Here is an 11,929-nt window from a genome sequence, read left to right as displayed (position 1 = left end):
CCATCACATCCCATAGTAAAAGATCTCCAGAAATTATGGTGGCAATAGTAGTGCATTGTAGATGGCCAGGTTTGTGACTAACTTTGTTATCTGTGACCATACCTGTGTTATATGTGACTATTTGTGATCAAATTTATCTTTAGTGTGACTAATTGTGATCAAAGTTATTTTCAGGGTGACTGTTTGTAATTAGATCCTATTAACTATGATGATATGTGATCAAATTACAATCAATCATAATTAATATAGAATTGGTCACAACAAACACATATTTGGTCACAGAGGATCACCACAAACAAATCTGCATACATCATAGACCAACAACACAATCCACCACCAGTCACCACCTTCAATGTACCACCAGTACCACATTCAACTCAAATTCATGACCAGAAATATTACCTTCACTGACATGTGTTATTAGTGGCTAACTGTGATCAACTTTATATTCAGTGTGACTATTTGTGACAATATCAGTCTAAAATTGTGACTATATATAACTAAGTCACATACAATCACAATTAACATAAATTTGGTCACAAATATTCACAATAAAGACAAATTTGGTCACACATGATTTCCACTGCAATTATCAAATGCGCATCACCAACACCTTCAATGAATCTCATCCACCATCACCATCACGACCATCGGCATCACCGTACAACATGAAGATCCATTGCTTGTACCTATGAGCAGCAGGCGCATCTCCTTTGAAGCCTCCAAACGCCCAACAATATTCAGGCCCATTGCTGTACATTGCCGGCCATCAACCACCTCTTCTTACCAAATTTCGGCAACTACAATTTTACCCTACCAACATTAACTGCAGCAATTACCACCAATTGTAACACCCAAACGCACCAAAAAATTAAGCCAAAGACCAGTAGCTACGGACTGTCTTTTGTGTCACACTACCTTCTCTCGCGATGCCCATGCCAGTACCACCACACCGATCTACCGTACTCATCAAAGGACATCTATATATGGTTTAATATCATCAAACAACAACACACAATCCAAATTTATAAACCTGTTATTCGCACAACTGAACACGCACATTTCAATTTCAATTTTTGGCTTCAACAATAAGCCTCACGATCACAAACCACCTTCTCCGACATCCCCACACCATACCACATCTATTGCCACCATGGGCTTTGCTTGGCTGCGTCAGTGTACGTAACAGTTCATTGTTGCGTTCGGCGATTCTTCATTGTAAGAAAGAAGGGGCAAGTGAGTTGGGGTCCACCGTGCGCGGAGACGTCGAAAAGAAGAAGCGGGTGGGTAGGATCCATTGCATGCAGCGACGCTAGAAAAGAAGGGACGGACGGGTGGGGAGAGAGAGAGAGAGAGAGAAGAAGAAGAAGAAGAAGAAGAAGAAGAAAATGAAATTGATTTGGACAGAATTGGGTTGGGTGTCGGTGGGTGGGTATGTAAATTAGGTTTAATTGAATTTTTATTATTATAATTATTAAAACCTAATTATCACATGATATGTGAAGTTTAAAATAATCCTCATTATTAATGAAAAGTATTATTTAAATGTAGGTTTTTAGTTAATTTTCTCCTATTTGTAGGAGGGCCCAGTTATGAAGGAAGATACAATAGACCCAAAACTCTGGGTACCCATTAACCGAGATAGACCTATTTTCGGCCCACAAATTCCGGTTCGCTTTCCTCGTCCTCCCTCCCATCTTCTTCGATTTGTACTGAAATTATTTTACTACAATTTCGCACAAATCTCACCGCTAAAGCGATCGATTACGAAACTTCAGGTGCGTACAATAAAAATTGATTCAGATTCCAGCAGTACTATAGTATAGATGTGGGATTTCTTTATTAGAAAAATTATCATAATAATCGCATAAAGATTTCTTTAGATTTCTGCAGACAATTGAGTATAATTAGAATCATAGACACATTAATTGTTAATCCTCCATTTAAATAAATTCTAATTGATGATGTGGTCATTTCCATAGTTATTATCTCAGTTTCTCTAGATGTGAATTCCTATCATTATTTTCCATTTAAGGTTTTGAATTGGTTCATTATGCTAGCTGTTTTTATGGAACAGTAAATAATAAGCATTAATTGAGAAGAAGCGTTCATATTGGATTTGTATTAGTTACTACTTGATTACATAGATTGCTTGAACATGTGAAGTAATCTATGTTGCGCACGGCTGTCAATATCTACACTATAGCTTATGTATATGTTTTAATATATACTGTGTTGGGCTTAAAGAAAAATAATTCTACCCGCTGTATATATGCAATTATTGTGACTGTATAATAAATTGTAGTTGTCTTTTCTATGCATGTATGAGTTGAAGGCTAACATGTTCATACCATTAATATATGAATAAAGGTACTAAAAATTTGTATAAAATAACCTTTTGTTGTGTGTATATACTGTCTGTTGCAGTATTTGCTTGTATCAATGTGGTTATTCCCGACATACCTTAAAGTTTTCATTTCGTTTATGGAAAGTTGTGTTAACTTTTCAGAATGGTACACGATGCTTTATTCTTAAGACATGGATGAGAAGTGAATATCAAGTTGTTGGCTTGTTTATGTTGTTTAATAATCTTGTATGCTGAGTCCTGATCTGTTAGGATATTTTGCATCATGGTACTTGAAATGTTTTAGGGAGGTGCTTCATTGATCTCAAATTGAATCAGAAATCATATAGCCATCTAATTTCTGCTAGAAATACGCTGAATCTGCAAACAATTATATGTTGATTGTAACTCATACCAGGTTGTTGTTCGTTTAGGATCACAGAAAGAAGACAACAAAAATAATAATAATAATAATAATAAATAAATAAAATCCTTAGGATAATAAAATGGATGGTGCAGAGTCCTCTTCGAGATACTGGTGTCACGTGTTATGAGATGGTGAATCCAATTCTAGAGATTGGGATGTTGCAATGCCTCACCTGTGATGGTGGCTTCCTTGAAGAAATGGCCACTGCTACCAGTTTAGAAAGTGTTAATTTGTTGGTAGGCTTTTTGGGAGAGTAATTTATGGGTCCTGGCTTAATCTAATTTGCCTCTTCATCCCTTGATGGAGTACAGTCCATATAACTATGGCACTTACCCCCTCAGATGGGGTGGATACTGGTCTAGTTCAAAAGAGTTGTATTTTTGCCCGTGAGAGAAATGAAGGGATCTGATAAGATTTGAGAAGAATTTATTGTTCCATTTCCAGTCATTACTTTTGTCTCCTGAGAGATGAAAATTTTTGATAAATTATATTTTCTAGAAGTCTAATTTTCTTGAGCTGATTAGGACAGAAATTGAAAAGTGAAATTATTGCACATTAGTTAACTAAAACAGTCAAGACTATGTTGGGAGTGTTGTGTATATATGTACAGATGTATGTATGAATATATTTGGATGTATAGATGCAATAGTATTTTATTCAAATTCTTTAAATGGCATTCTTTCTTATTATTATTATTTTTTTCTGTATCATGCAAGCACAGGTTTATTGTTGCAGGTTAGCATGGGGGTATATCTGAGCACTCCCAAAACTGAAAAGATATCCGAGGATGGTGAGAATGACAAGCTTAGGTATGGCTTGTCATCCATGCAAGGATGGCGCTCAACCATGGAAGATGCTGTAAGTACCTTTTGCTTTCTCATTACTCCCTCCTTCCCATTTGTATAGGCTAACTCTTTTCATTTTCTCGTCCCAATTATATAGTCTTGTTTCTTTATTAATAATGTTTTATTTTGTTCGTTTACTAATATATCATTGTTTAATTTGCCTAGTTATAACCGATTTTCCTTAATCTTGAAATTGTACATATATAAATAAGGGTAGCCTAGGAAAGTTTTTAGCAAAAATTGCGTTTCCAATAATATTAAATAAGATTTCTTAATCTATGTGAAAAACAAAACCAGCTTATATAAATGGGACGAAGGGAATATTTAAGATCTCGTCATGGTTTGTGTTTCATTCTAAACTTATTTTTGTTTATAAAAATGATGAATTTTTCTCCAAGCTATTACTCACCAACATCACTTGCCAGTACCATATAAGATTTGTCTGCCTCAATCATAAATGCACATACTTATTCTGTTATTTCTGTATCTGAAAAAGAGCAATATCAGAATATTGAAGTTTTGACCTAAACACTTCTGAATTACAGAATACATTTTTGAACTGATGTGTGAATCTAATATATATAGTCGAGTGTGTATTTTGTATTTTCTCAATCTTCTTTTAATTTTTGACGTGCTTAAATGAGATATTCTACAGCATGCAGCTTATACTGATTTGGACAATTCAACCTCTTATTTTGGTGTTTATGATGGACATGGAGGTAAATACAAACCAAATTACCTTCAAATTAATTACTTTTGACGTTGTCTTCTTTTTTAAAGGGTGAGGTGTTCATTGATCTCCATTTTCATTGAGGGTTCACTTTCATCCATATGGTTTATGTGGATTTTTAACTTTGCTGGCCTCAGTTAAATATTTACTGATTCTTAGTTTATTGAACCACTTCATTGCCTAGAAAATGAAGGCGCACCTATTAATAAACCCCAAGTGAAGATGGAATGTCCCATATGTAACACAACAAGACACATGGTTCACAAATTTGACTTCATTAGTGGGTGAACATGAAATATAACCTCCATTTATGACTAAAAGAAGTGACAAACGAAAACTAAAATTAAAGTTACCCTTTCACTTTGATTTAGGACATGCATGGCTAATTTGTTTAATTTCAATGCCTGAAATAAGATTATTAAATCTGGAGGGAATTAAGATGGGAATGGAATGAATGAAGCATCAAGGTGAGTCAAAAAGAACAGCTTGCTGAAATGATAATTGAAGTGTTCGTAGTGTTAGAGTAATAGTTTAGATCTCTGAAGAATGGAAAGGCTATGTCCATAAAGTGAATCACAAACTTCTTACATAAGCAGACAATGAAACTATAAGCTGTTTGCTTTCAAGTTTGTTGAGGTTAGCAATTTCTGTCTTTCCCATTCAACCTCTTTTCGCCAGATTATTCTTTTTCATGGTGCTGTACATCTTCAGTGACGCTTTGTGCTCAGTAGGTTCATTTCACCTTGCAGGCAAAGAAGTTGCAAAATTTTGTGCCAATTATCTTCATCAACAGGTGCTTAGTCACGAAGCTTACGTAGCAGGAGATTTGGCCACATCTGTTCCGAAAGCTTTTCTGAGGTTGCTCTATCCTTTTGTTTTCATTCATTTATTTTATCTCAGATTTTCTTCACCTATAAATAATATGTTCTTTTTGGCCTGGGTTTGTAAAGCTAGGGACGGTTAACCTCGTGGAATTATAAATGTTTGAAGTGCTTCATTGTGGCCCAACATTCATTTGAATGTCATAATTCTGTACTCTGCTGGGACTTGTGAGCATAGGTAGAGACATATAAATAGAAGACAGTGTCCACTGACTAGTCTGGTGGTTCCAATTAATTCCTATCATTAAAATAGGCTATGGATTCATATTTTTTAAGGATTTTGAAATATTATATCTATCACATTTTCCTTTTTCATTTTAAATTTTATGATGATGTGCACCGGTTTTATGTTCTTTCCTTTTTAACTCATATGCTTTAACATTCTTTCTATTTTCTGCTTGCAGAATGGATGAAATGATGTGCGGAGAAAGAGGGCAAAGAGAGTTGGCTTTATTTGCTGGCAAAATTGACCAACCTAGGGGTATTTTAGAAGGCTCAATACAGTCACCTAAGAGTGGTGAAGTTAATGGCCAAATAGACGACTGGTCTTCTAAGGAGGTATTTGCTCGGTCTTGTATATGTCTTGACTTGGCAAGCATTTAACCAAATAGCATTTTGATCACACTGCGCAAACCTGCAGTGTTATATTGGTTAAAACGAATGCCCACTCCGCACAAAACACGTGCATTTTAATCTATGAGCTGAATGATATTTCTACTGACAAAATCATAAAGGTTAAAAATTTTAACCATCTATAATTCTCCATAAACTCGAGAAATTATATTGAGCGAGTGTTTATGCATTTTCTAAGAGAGATCTATGGGGCCTGTTGAACTAAAATGATTGCATTCACTACATTATTGGAAAATATATCAGTTTGGTCTACCCTCATTTGGATCTAACTAAACACGGTGCGTGATTGTTTAGATGTGTTGTAATTTGCTTTTTGCTGCATTTTTATCTCGCATTAAATCCTGCTAAATATCTTAATGAATGTAGGGAGCTCTCTCTGATTACAATGGACCATCTGCTGGATGCACAGCTTGTGTTGCACTTGTCCGAGACAATCAACTTCTTGTTGCAAATGCTGGAGACTCCCGTTGTGTTCTTTCTCAGAGGGGTCAGGTGAAGTTTTTCTGTTACTTTCCGAGGGGTAATATAACGTTTTGTTCTTTGGAAATGCTATTCGTTATTTCTTCCAAATAAACAGTAATTAAAAGAATGGGTTGAATGATCAAATAATGGGATGTTGTACTAACAGTTCAGGGAAATTGTTGATTGTAATACATGTGGTGTCACGTCTCTGAAGGACATTTATAATTTTGTGTGGCATAAAACCTTTGACACAGGCACACGATCTTTCCAAGGATCACAAACCTGACCTTGAAGCTGAGAAAGAAAGGATACTGAACGCTGGTGGATATGTCCAATATGGACGAGTCAATGGGAGCCTCAACCTGTCTAGGGCAATTGGTGATTTACTCATAAAACCTATTTACATGTAGGGGAGAGAATGTTGCTTTGTTTCCCGTTGCATGGTATAACCATTTTAAATCTTTCAGGAGACATGGAACTGAAGCAAAACAGATCGTTACCCGCTGAAAAGCAAATTGTGACAGCAAACCCTGATATAACCACTGTATGCTTCTTCTTAAACTTAGTTTGCATGTTAATTTCTATTTGACTGTATCCTGCCAACCTCAATGGATGAATTGCAGTTTGAAGATTTTGTGATTAATGATTTGTGAGCATAACTGTTACCAATGGAATCACTTTGATTAAATGGAAGAAGAGTAAAGATGTGGCATGTATTTTTGCTTTCATTTTTTTTTAACCTTTGAGCTAATTTTGGAGTCAAATCAAATTTATTTCTTTATTGTTCTTTTTTCCAAACTAGGTTGAGCTATCCGATGATGATGATTTTCTTATTATCGCTTGTGATGGAATATGGTAAGTCTGTTGCAGGTATTTATATGAATTTTGGCTTTTACTCTGCTGAGCTGTCTGTTTGGTCCTAGTCTGGCTGTGCTGAGACAGACGTTGCTATGCCTTTGTATCAAGGTCTGCAGCCTGCACAGGGCAGCCAATGGCCCCTGTGGTCTTCTTTTTGTTTTTTCCTTTACTAGAAAATGAAAAATACCAAAAAACTACCGGGCCGAAGCCTGGAGTCCTGGCATGGACCGTTGAGTGGCCTAGTCTAGCCTGTTGACGCCCCTGCCCACCCTGGATCAAGCATCCCAGATTCTGTAAAGATATGTTTGAATGGGATCTTCGGTCTCATTCTAGCAAACTTACATTTGAACATAATATTGTTAAAAGTTCTATTCTGAGTTCTGCAGTGGAAGCAAGATTTGCTCCTCCCTATTAACATTTTCCATTTCTTTTAATTTTTTTAGAAGAAAACTTTTACCATTTCTATGCATTACCTAATTAGTATTTTTTATTAGCATGACGATGTGATTTTCCCATTTGAATCAATATATGCTTATTGTTTACTTTTTTTTGTGTGTGTGTGTGTGTGTGTCTGTATTGGTAATTTTTATTTATTTATTTATAAGCAGACAGGAAAACTTCCCTTAAATAAATAAGGAAAAATAGTGAGTCTCAAATAATAAATTAATTATTTAAAGTCATAGCATCCGAAACTTTTGGTAAGAAACTAATGTGAAGAACACTATAAATCATTTTGGATGATGATAAACTATGTCAGAAGGTTAGAAACCTACGTAATCCCTTCCTAATGTAGTATTGGTCTTCATTTAACTATTATCCATACGTATCTATCGCCTTTATAATACTTATCTCCATTTTTGTTTTGCTAGGGATTGCATGTCAAGTCAAGAAGCAGTTGACTTTGTACAAGAACACTTGAATTCAGTAAGTTTCTTATGCATCTTGTTAAATATTCTCGACAGATTTGATCGAGGAATAGAAACTAACTGCCAAAAAAAATTATGCAGGAAAGTAAACTATCTACAGTGTGTGAAAAAACGCTTGATCGCTGTTTGGCACCATCGTCTGGTGGGGAAGGTTGTGATAACATGACCATGATCCTAATACAGTTCAAGAAAAGTATTGACAGAAAAGCGTCGAAGTCATCTGATCAGCAAGCCGAACCAAATCATAATGTACCCGGTCCTTAAGCTAACTTCCAGACTTCTAGTTTTGCATTGTTGAGTTACATGTTTTGTTTGTAGTAATTTCTCATGGTACATCGTTGGTCTGAGAGAAACTCATTTGTAAATGTTGATTTTCATAAGAAATAGTGTTTCTGGAGTTAATGCACGTATCTTTTTGTTGGTGGATACAAACTGAAAATATGATCTTTCTACTTTCAATATTGAACAATATGATTAATGGATCTCAAATGAATTTTATAGTCTGAGGCATCGATGTGTTTTTATAATTGTTGGGAAGTTGGGTAAAACAGGGACATCTATAAGGGCTTTTTGATACGTGCTATTGGTCTCTTCAAAGGATTTGCTTACCCTATTTTGAACGTAATTTCGAAGTGGAGGATTCTGTCTTTTTCTTTAGATTTCTCATTATCGTCATCTTATATAGTAACAACAGGAGAAAATATCATCGGTTGTGGAATTTCCCAACAATTTGTTTCACTTCCAATTCATAATTCCTTTTGTTTCATTTTCATCTGCGAATGACTTTTGTTGATCTAGAAATCTGATGATGATGCGTGGCCAGCGAATTCTAGCTCCTCTTCCATTCACTTGTATGTTATGATTGTTATCAGCATATTTAGACAACCACGTTAGATTGCACGTGATCACAGCTTGTGTGTTGTGTGACATTTGCGAGCACTCTATCGTTTAAGTCAGATAAAACTTTACATGTTTTGAAGTTACTATTGCATTGATTGTGTTCAAGTAACTTAAGACACGAGTGTGAACTTTTATATTAAGAGAGAATGTGATGTTTATTGGATGTTTGACATGTGACATCTTGTCAAGAGATCGCTATTCAAGTTATATCATGATTGCTTGATAAAAGTTGAAAAACAACCACCCTATATCAATAAGGCAATCTGAAAAGTATTAAAAAGTATTTTTCACCTCTTAGGCACTACTAAATGAGTATTCTGATCTTGTAAGAGTTACTTCATAGGAAATATAGCATAGTTAGAGAGGTGGTCAACCACTTCGGATGAGGTGCCTCACCATCTCGTCCAATAGTCCAACCATCTCGTAAAGATGTGGAAACCAAGATGGGGTGGAGTGTGGACTTCGTGTGGCCTCTCGTTTCGTTCAAGTTTAACCGTCACGTGATTTGTCTCGTAGGATTAGGCATAACAATTTTTTTATTAAAAAATAAAAATAAAAATAGAAAAATCTAAAAAAAGTGTAGGAGAATTACAATGTTATTTCGAAAAGAGTAACAAATGGGATGGGCGATATAAATTTTCGCCCGTGATTGAACTTTTTCAGATGTAGAATCTAAATTCAGCATGATATGACCAACTCGTTCTATTTTAAATAGATTAGGGTCCGTGACTGTAGTTTTTCCTAATTCAATTCATAAAACCAACAAAAACATGCGCGACTTTTTCTAACATAGTAATACTAGAAGACTTCAATTACCTAATTAAAAATCAAAATTACTTGTAACAGGGTAAACCCAAATTATAAATTGACGTAGTGATGTGGAAGCGATAATAATAATTGAACGACGTGCTATCAAAATTTCGTTGGTTTTTAAACGAATATCGAAATATTATCTTGTGCTAGTTTCTGTTGATTTTTAATAATATCAGAAATTTCGACATTAAATTCTTTGATTCACACACGGATGCAAAGAATTGGCCTTCTTGAAATTTAAAAATCAAATACGAGAATTAAGAAATTGGAGAAATCTCAACAAATTTAAATTTCAATATGAATTCTACTCAATTAATTGCCATAAGTCTTAGCAGTAAATAAAATTTGGATAGTAACTAAGCTCTAGATAACGATAAAATTAAAGATACTGATTAACTCTAAATGAAATTAAAATCCTAATCTAATTAAAATTATGAATCCTAATATTTTATATTAATTAAAGACTAAACTAATTATTAATTAAAATATGATAAAATTACCCAAATTAACTTAAAATTACCCATATTCAATCTTCATCATAAATCCAACCCACCTCTTAATTGAGAACTACTATATGTACAGAAAAATGCTACAGCTATAATTAATGAAGATAACACTTAACAGTTTTCTATTGAAAACGACAAAACAAAAAATAGGCAGACCAAACAAATGCTATTGTGGCAGCATTTGTATTAATTCTGGCAGCAATTCTTCTGTACAAGGGAAATTGTTGCTCTTAATTATTGACATTGTTCTAATAAAATAAGATATGGAACTCGTTTGACAGTAATTTCACTTTGGTTTTTATAAAAAAAAAAATATCGAAAAAAATTACCTTATATGAGTTTTTTCTAAAAGTTATTTTAATAAGATATAGCACTTTCAAAAGATAATCCAAAAATATTCAAAAATAGCTTCTTAATTTTAAAAACAATTTTTGACTTTCTAAAAACATTTTAAAATAAGCCCTTAATTCGCCTACTAATTTAAGGCGTAAACAAACTTTCAACAGAACATAGCAATACATCCAAAAAATATAACATAATTTTTTGTCATCATTGTATAAATAAAATAGTGTTTTGTAAGAAAATAGATATTTCCATGTTGGAGTATGAAATATTTATGTAACAATACCTCCGTTCGCCCTGACGGCGCTAGATGCTTTTGTTACTCTGTTAAATGAATGTTACCTGCAAAATGTGGTAGGGGCTTCCTCCCCCATTGTATCTCCGGCATGAAAATTAGTATGGAATTTTAGAAAAGAAAAGATAAATTATTTCAGAGTATTATTCAAATTTAAATGAATGTGTAGGACGAGGTGGAATTTTTTGGGAGGGGGAGATGTGATGAGAATGGGATTAAAATTTCTTCTTCGAGCTTTGAATGGTATATGAATATCTTAATAATTTGACTCTAAGTTAACGTTACGTATTGTTACGCCTCTATTTGAATCACCTCGGAATGTCCACCACCACACACTCCGATCTGCTAGACACCCACTCGAAGTGGTTCCGAAGTGATTTCCCCAATGTTAATGACATGCTATCACACTGCGAGACATAGGCGATCCTGTTGAACTGACCGAAGCGCCCTCACCCCTGAGGGCGAGGCGAAGTGCACTCCGGGGCCCTCTGTCAGAAGATCCGCCGCCAATTTCAGAAGGACATCTTTGCCAGGATCCTTTCTGCCCCTAAGGTTTAAATTGATTTGATATCTCCATGAGGCTAGTTGATGTGACTTATCAATTTTATATCAACTCAACTCGAGAGAAACAATTACCCGCCCACTTTACAGACGCGGCTGATTGACGCCTATCAGCAGACATCTCATACCGTCAGATGTATATACGTGCCCCCACATCCAACGGTTCATCCCACCTATAAATACCCAAGAATTGGCAAGAGGCAAAGGTAATGAAACTCTTACTACATAGCACTCCATAGCAAGCATATATATATTTTTTACTCTCCCTTATTATTTTGCACAACCCCAAGGTACTGTTCCAAACACCTGAACCTGACTTGACCGTCGGAGTGTATACGGCCGCCGCCACCTCCGTTGATCCCGACCGTGTGCGTCTAACCGTGCGTTGATTGTGCGCAGGAAGGAA

The 11,929-nt window shown here is 35.1% G+C and overlaps 1 protein-coding gene across 2 annotated transcripts; it reads left to right on the top strand.

Annotated features, from left to right (window-relative positions):
- Window positions 1–1,577: 1,577 nt before the first annotated feature.
- LOC111375380 (probable protein phosphatase 2C 60) lies at window positions 1,578–8,577 on the top strand. Of its 2 annotated transcripts, none has more exons than XM_022998194.1 (11): window positions 1,578–1,778; window positions 3,507–3,629; window positions 4,272–4,335; window positions 5,096–5,204; window positions 5,632–5,785; window positions 6,227–6,352; window positions 6,577–6,700; window positions 6,790–6,866; window positions 7,125–7,177; window positions 8,050–8,104; window positions 8,188–8,577. In XM_022998194.1, the coding sequence occupies exons 1-11, from the start codon at window positions 1,593–1,595 to the stop codon at window positions 8,368–8,370; spliced, it is 1,254 nt and encodes a 417-aa protein (XP_022853962.1). In that variant the 5' UTR covers window positions 1,578–1,592; the 3' UTR covers window positions 8,371–8,577. The 2 variants fall into 2 exon arrangements, with proteins under 2 accessions (XP_022853962.1, XP_022853963.1); XM_022998195.1 differs by having other exon boundaries at window positions 1,658–1,778; window positions 3,493–3,629.
- The last annotated feature ends 3,352 nt before the right edge of the window (window positions 8,578–11,929 follow it).

Source organism: Olea europaea, unplaced genomic scaffold, assembly GCF_002742605.1.
Source record: "Olea europaea var. sylvestris unplaced genomic scaffold, O_europaea_v1 scaffold1371, whole genome shotgun sequence".
Lineage (NCBI taxonomy): Eukaryota > Viridiplantae > Streptophyta > Magnoliopsida > Lamiales > Oleaceae > Olea > Olea europaea.
The sequence above is the reverse complement of the archived record's forward strand: the minus strand, read 5'-3'. Positions and strand labels throughout refer to the sequence as shown.

Excerpts from the sequence above, each read along its gene's own strand:
- LOC111375380 (XM_022998194.1), top strand. The coding sequence starts at position 1,593 with ATGAAGGAAGATACAATAGACCCAAAACTCTGGGTACCCATTAACCGA. Across the intron at positions 5,786-6,226 it reads ACGACTGGTCTTCTAAGGAG|GGAGCTCTCTCTGATTACAA; the intron begins GTATTTGCTCGG and ends TAATGAATGTAG. Across the intron at positions 6,353-6,576 it reads TTCTTTCTCAGAGGGGTCAG|GCACACGATCTTTCCAAGGA; the intron begins GTGAAGTTTTTC and ends CCTTTGACACAG.